The sequence below is a fragment of the Harpegnathos saltator genome, unplaced genomic scaffold (genome assembly GCF_003227715.2).
Source record: "Harpegnathos saltator strain DR-91 unplaced genomic scaffold, Hsal_v8.6 scaffold182, whole genome shotgun sequence".
Classification (NCBI taxonomy): domain Eukaryota; kingdom Metazoa; phylum Arthropoda; class Insecta; order Hymenoptera; family Formicidae; genus Harpegnathos; species Harpegnathos saltator.
The window spans coordinates 997356-1004679 of record NW_020229964.1 but is presented as its reverse complement, the minus strand read 5'-3'; the positions used below and the strand labels follow the sequence as shown (position 1 = coordinate 1004679).

At 38.5% G+C, this 7324-nt stretch overlaps 1 protein-coding gene across 1 annotated transcript; it reads left to right on the top strand.

The window, feature by feature from the left end:
- The first annotated feature begins 3128 nt into the window (after window positions 1-3128).
- On the top strand, window positions 3129-7324 carry Dhx15 (DEAH-box helicase 15). The gene is made up of 9 exons (XM_011153483.3): window positions 3129-3288; window positions 3897-4258; window positions 4365-5059; window positions 5147-5377; window positions 5490-5709; window positions 5928-6050; window positions 6133-6323; window positions 6436-6598; window positions 6717-7324. The coding sequence occupies exons 1-9, from the start codon at window positions 3239-3241 to the stop codon at window positions 6842-6844; spliced, it is 2163 nt and encodes a 720-aa protein (XP_011151785.1). The 5' UTR covers window positions 3129-3238; the 3' UTR covers window positions 6845-7324.

Sequence of the window (7324 nt, the reverse complement as noted above, 5' to 3'; positions counted from 1 at the left end):
AATATCTCTTATTCAGATGACTGAACATCAAAAGAGAATAATTCGGTATTTTAAATCTCGTATGTAATGCAGGCTATCGATTAAGTAATCTCCTGATTGTTTCGAGCAATGTATTTTATTCAACGTCACAAACACAAACATGCAAAATCCCAACATGCAAGAATCTATTTGCAATTCGCATTGACTCGAACGATATTTTATCTAGTTCCAGATCCGTCATGCGGAATGTCGTTTCTCTTTACATTTTGCATTTACTCACCGAAACGACTTGCAGTCAGAGCCGGCCACGTTCCGCTTCAACTCTGTAACAAAAAATTCGCATTCGCTCATCAGATTTGACCAACGAGTGCGGGCGAGTAAAAAAGTAGTTTACCCTCTGCGATCATAATTCAAGTCGAGCCGCAAATTATATCCCAGCTCTAGATCGTCAAGGGTCAAACACAGGACTATAGTAAACTTGTAAACTTACCTTCAAGCCGACTCTGCTTGGCCCGAATCGGATCCTCCGGTGCGGCATCCGCGTCCGCCGGATTGCTGTTGCTTTCTGCAGCAACTGAAACAGAAAAATAATTTTCCCGGTTGATAATCTGAGGTAGAGAGAGAATATCTTTGATCGGGACGAATCGAAAATACGGAAATATTTTGATATGGGATTTTTATATTTATTTCTTTGTTCCAAAATTGGAAATTTAAATGAGACTGGAAGCTTTCAAGAGAGCTGATGAGGAACAAGTTGCAAAGGCAAAGATTGTAAAGAGTTGAACACAGATGTGTAGGAAACTTGTAAACTTTACCTTCCGGCCGACCCTGCTCTGCCCGAACCGGATCTTCCGGTAGGGCATCCACGGCGTCCGTCGAACTTGCTTCCCCCAACGTCTAGAACAAAAATTTAGAGTTCTTGGTTGGTAAGCTGCGGTAGACAAAGAATGTTTGGTCGGAATAAGTGGAGAATATTCGCTACAGTTTTTTCTTCATTGACATTGAATCTAGTCTAGATAGGACTTGGAACTTTTGAAAGAGCTGACGAAAAAAAATGATAACAAGAAGCGGAGACAACAGTTGTGTGCTCTCGAAAATACTCTTTTACGAATGGACATTTAAATTTAGATCCCGTAACGAGAGTATATAGGCTTGAAAGAAGCGCTGACCGAAAACAAAGAAGGTCGCAGTCTAAGAAGCGGTATGACATTGAATATTCTACACAAGACCGGTACTCACACAGTTGGGAATTATTCAGAATGTTTGATTGAGAACATAATGAATTAGAGATCCGCGTTCAAGGGCCGTTATCCGTCTCTATCTGGATCCATATCTCTTGTATACAACAACGTAATAAATAGATAGACAGACAGAGATTGACGAGAGTAATTGCAGATTCATAAAGTCATTATTACTAGTCGGATGATGACGGAACGTGAATGTCGAGCGCGAAATTCCGACTTCTTATTCCCGGAAAATTTGTCAAACGTCCGCTCTCGTTATCGGAGATAACCTCCCGCATAATAGGAGTAAATGATTTCACATACCTGGAAATGTGACGTATCGCTACCGACGTCCTGCTTCCCTTCACTCGCTCACGCTTCTAATGCCGATACTCGCGATTCGACCGTACGGTTAATCAACGCGATGCCGACGCGATGCCGATTGAGTATCTCGAGGACCGACGAGATACTTTTCTTTCAATTACACGAGACGGAAGTGACGAGCGCGTCGCACACGGCTGCTGCTGATGGAATGAGGTCGAGTACGCGAGGTGCGCAAGTATTAATACGAAGGGCAAAAAGTGTTGTCGCTCGCGAGCCGATCAACACAATCGGCGCGATGTAAACATTGCGGGCCTCGGCGGCGGTTGAAGCAAGAGAGATTTGCCCTTGGGTGGCTCTTCTTTTCTCGAAGGTTCCGGAACAACGAGGGGAATACGAAGAGGCCTTTCAACTGTACGCAATATTGATCATTTATTGATTACCGAAAATAAAGAAAATTACTCTGTCGAAGCATCGGACATTTGTTAGCTTTATGTTAATTAAAGAGGAATGTGTACGATTAGAAGATGTGTTATACAGAGTGTCAAAGTTGTGACGCCGTTTTCGGAGAATAATTAGAGGTCATGGTAGCGTTAAAGAGTGGAATTTCATCCCATGCGAATTTTGTCTCGTTCTTATTAAATGTTAGATTATCCGCTGCGGACAATAACTCTTCTAGTTTTCATGTAATATTCAATGATCATAAATAACATTTAATTGCATTTGTTTGACTTTTTTATTTCGAAAATAAAAAAATATATGCCAGAGTGAGATTTCACCCATGACAACATCAACATGATTTTCTTTGATGCTTTTTTTAGAAGTTCAGATATTTCGTCGACTCGCGGGATATTTATAATCGGAGTCTCGTCGCGTTAATTAACACGTGCTCCTCCGAGCGGATCGAATGCTCACCGACGGCCACTGTCAGTGCCACGAGCGAATGTCCGGAACGAACGGGATGCTGAATTGAAAAGCAGGACGAAAGTAACGGGACGCGAGCAACGATACATCATGCGTCTCCAGACGTGTCAATTCGTTTATTATACAGGAGACTTTGACACGGTAACATGTATTCAAAGATTTAATATTTAATACATACTTTTATTTTTCCTGCTCTTCCCTCTCTCCCCCCTCTCGCTTTTTTTAGACCTTCGGGCATAGTCTACTGTCATAGAGATGGCAACTGTGGTTGCAGCACGGACATAAACCGCCTGAAAGTGGACGTAGCACGGACTTCCACCACATGCAGATTTTACCACCAAGACCTGAAAGTGGATGTAGCATCGTAGTTCCCCTCTCAAGATGGACGCAGATAACGTCCTTTCCCAGTACGGAAAGTCGGTGTCGCAGAAAGTACCGTGTTGGTCGCTTTCAGGTTTTTCTCTGCTGGTACTAAGGTCCGTAGATAGAAGAACAAGGCTGCTCTTTTTAGCTGCCCTGATAAACTGGGTTCAATAAGTTAATGTAAAAAAAAATATAGTTGTTTCACTCTAACTTATTGCACTAGTTCAGAAGTTTTTCGAAAAAGAACAGACTAATTATCGACGAATTCCGTGCGGAACGACTGTTATGCCATCTGTTGTTATCTACCATTACCACAAAAAGACGGAGAAATCTGGAGTCGCTACTGGCGCGTGCCATCTTGACGGACGCCTTGACTGGAGTATCGTAAACAGCTTTGGTTTTCGCTGCATACTGTGTAACGGGGGATCATGTCTAAGCGCCGGATTGAAGTTGTGGACCCTTACGTAAAACGAAGAGCGTGAGTGCAGCTGAAGATATTCGTTTCGTACATGGCAACGAGACCGTCGTTACCGTTGTCGTTATCGTCTTCATCGTCGTCGTCGTCGTCATCGTCATCATCATCGTCGTTTGTGGCGGCCGAACTCCTTGCCATGTGCATCATCGCGGGCTAATCGCTGTTGCCAATATTTGTCGCGTGCAAGAGCGTATACATAAATTTTCAGAATTTCGAAATCTCCTTTAATAATAATTTATGCGCATATGATCATTAGACGTCGTATACTTTTGAACGGCACGACGGTCTCGTCAAAATTGCTCATTTCTAGCGACAGCCGGGTTTTGATCCTGTTACTGCGTTCATTACACTTTCATTACACTTGTTCGTGGTCACAATTTGCATTAACCCGTTTCTCATGCGTGATTTCATATTTACGGTGCAAGTACCAGCAAGAATATGCTCGTTTCTATATATTTTTATGATAATTTCGTTCTTTCTCATGAATGAGGATACATATTTTAAACTATGCGATTCGTTACACCTTTCGCGAACATGTGAGCATGTAACATATCGTTTGTCACACGTTTGTGTAAGAATATAATATGTATTTTAATAATTATTTTTTGTAGAGATGGCTCAACAACGTCAAATAACATCCCAACGACTACAGCATCTACAGCGACCAAGAGTCAAGTACAATTCAACCCATATAACATGTTGCCCTATACGCAAAAATATTATGATCTTTATAAGAAGAGGATAACTCTACCTGTCTTTGAGTACCGTGCTGATTTTATGAGATTATTGAACCAGCATCAGTGTATTGTTCTCGTTGGTGAGACAGGTTCTGGCAAAACTACACAGATACCACAATGGTGTGTAGAATACTCAAGAGGTATTGGAAACAAAGGAGTTGCATGTACACAACCAAGGAGAGTCGCGGCAATGAGTGTGGCACAAAGAGTTTCAGAGGAAATGGATGTTGCCTTAGGTAATTGTTTTCATACTAACTCATAAAGTTGTATTAAATCACCACTATATACATACCTGTATACATAATATAAGAAATTAGTAAAGTTTATATGATTTATTAACAGGTCAAGAAGTAGGATTTAGTATTCGTTTTGAAGATTGTAGCACTGCAAAAACTGTGTTGAAGTATATGACTGATGGTATGTTACTTCGTGAAGGCATGTCTGACCCTATGCTGGATGCATATCAAGTGATACTACTCGATGAAGCTCATGAAAGAACATTAGCTACTGACTTACTCATGGGTGTTTTAAAAGAAGTGATTAAGCAGAGGCCAGATCTGAAGCTTGTGATCATGAGTGCTACTTTGGATGCTGGAAAATTTCAACAATACTTTGACAATGCACCTCTTATGAATGTACCTGGTAGAACTCATCCAGTTGAAATATTTTATACACCAGAGCCGGAAAGGGATTATTTAGAAGCTGCGATCAGAACGGTCATTCAAATTCAGATGTGCGAAGAAATTCCAGGGGACTTATTATTATTTTTGACTGGTCAAGAAGAAATTGAAGAAGCCTGCAAGAGGATCAAAAGAGAAATGGACAACTTGGGACCTGAAGTCGGCGAATTGAAATGCATACCATTATACTCGACACTACCACCAAATCTGCAACAAAGAATATTTGAACCTGCTCCATTCACTAAACCAAACGGAGCTATCGGTCGTAAAGTTGTGGTCTCGACCAACATTGCAGAAACCTCATTAACTATCGATGGTGTCGTTTTTGTAATAGATCCAGGTTTTGCCAAGCAAAAAGTAAATATAACGTTCCATAATTAGGTTCAGTGCAAACATGTCATCGTAAGTTTAAAATTAATAATGAATAATTTTTTTTGTCAATAGGTGTATAATCCAAGAATTCGTGTAGAATCTCTTTTAGTGTCACCTATTAGTAAGGCTTCGGCACAACAAAGAGCTGGCCGAGCTGGAAGAACGAGACCTGGAAAGTGTTTTAGATTATACACAGAGAAAGCATACAAAAATGAGATGCAAGATAACACATATCCTGAAATTTTACGATCCAACCTTGGCAGTGTTGTATTACAATTGAAAAAACTTGGTATTGACGATCTGGTGCGTGCATTGAAAAATATTGCATCATCACAAAATCATAATCGTTCATTTGATTACATATTAATGTAAAATCCTGTAATATGAAAGTATTGAATGCAACATTTTGCGACAGGTACATTTTGATTTTATGGATCCACCAGCACCTGAAACTCTGATGAGAGCTTTGGAGCTTTTGAATTATCTAGCGGCTCTCGATGACGACGGCAACTTGACGGATCTCGGAGCGGTTATGGCAGAATTTCCATTAGATCCTCAACTGGCTAAAATGCTTATAGCATCTTGCAATCACAATTGCAGCAATGAAATACTTAGCATCACTGCTATGCTTTCAGGTAATGTATTGGGGTTTGCTATCTGTTTTTTGACTAATCCTTTGTTAGTTTAACATAACAGTTTACTTTATTGAGATCTCATACACATCTTGTACAATGTCAGTAACATAATTTATAATATAAAATAAATTAAAGATGAGAAAGATAGGAGCGTAATAATAGAGTTAAAATTGTGGTAAGATAACATGGTAATGTATTGACAATTGACATGGTATTAGTCCCACAGTGCTTTGTGAGACCAAACGAATCAAAGAAGGCTGCGGATGACGCAAAAATGAAATTTGCACATATTGATGGTGATCACCTCACGCTACTCAACGTGTACCATTCCTTTAAACAACGTAAGTATAAATTTTTTCACAATTACTATTAGGATATTATCAAGCGGTTTAATAAATGCATATCTCTGAAAAATGTTTATAGATCTGGATGATGTTCAATGGTGTTATGATAATTATGTAAATTATCGATCGTTGAAAAGCGGAGACAATGTAAGACAACAGTTGAGCAGAATAATGGACAGATTTGTATTAAAACGTACTTCAACTGACTTTAATTCAAAAGATTATTATATTAACATCAGGAAAGCTCTTGTTAATGGTTTCTTCATGCAGGTAATTTAATAATTAGTAACAGTATGTCTTAATAACTATTATAAAAAGTTGTCCTTATCATACTACTTCTACTCACCAAAATATATATATCTTGCTTTTATTATTCAAACAGGTAGCACATTTAGAAAGAACAGGTCATTATCTCACTATTAAAGATAATCAAATAGTACAACTTCATCCCAGTAGTTGTTTGGATCATAAACCAGAATGGGTTATTTATAATGAATTTGTGCTCACTACTAAAAATTACATCAGAACAGTCACCGACATCAAACGTAAGTTTTCTAGGTTATCGTAACAAATGAATTCATTCTTGCTGTGTTATTTCGTTCGTTTAACAAATTAATTTTTACTGATACAGTTATTCTACATTAACTTTTTATATTTTTACAGCTGATTGGTTGCTCATGATAGCACCACAGTATTACGATCTACAGAACTTCCCTCAATGCGAAGCAAAAAGACAACTGGAAGTAATACAGGCGAAACTAGATTCAAAGCAGTATCAAGAAGGCTTCTAACCTCTATATATCTTAGATACATCTTTGGAAATCGTGAATTATCGATGCTCAGTCAGTCCGCTTTTGTCATAGCCAATGGCACACGACTTTTTCACGTATCAAAGCCACATCACATTGAAACATTGTAAGACACAATGCAAAGAGACACTTTCAATCCTTTAAGACACTAAAGAGAGAAAGAATATTAAAATGTTTATATTAAAACATTTTATTTTATTTTTTGTACAAGCTTTAATGCCAGCTTTTATGCTGTAAAAAAATTAAATATTTGAATATTTTCAACGCTTAAACCAAGAGAAAATGGAGTACTGGGCGATTTATTAGCCCGAAATACAGAAAAATATGCTTAATCTTTCGATGAATGATTATTTATGTACTATTAAGAAGAGATTTAGACATTAAGTAATTTTATCAGTGGGATTTCTTGAAATCAATGCGTACACACATTCGGAATATCTCGCTAGTTATAGATTAATTTTT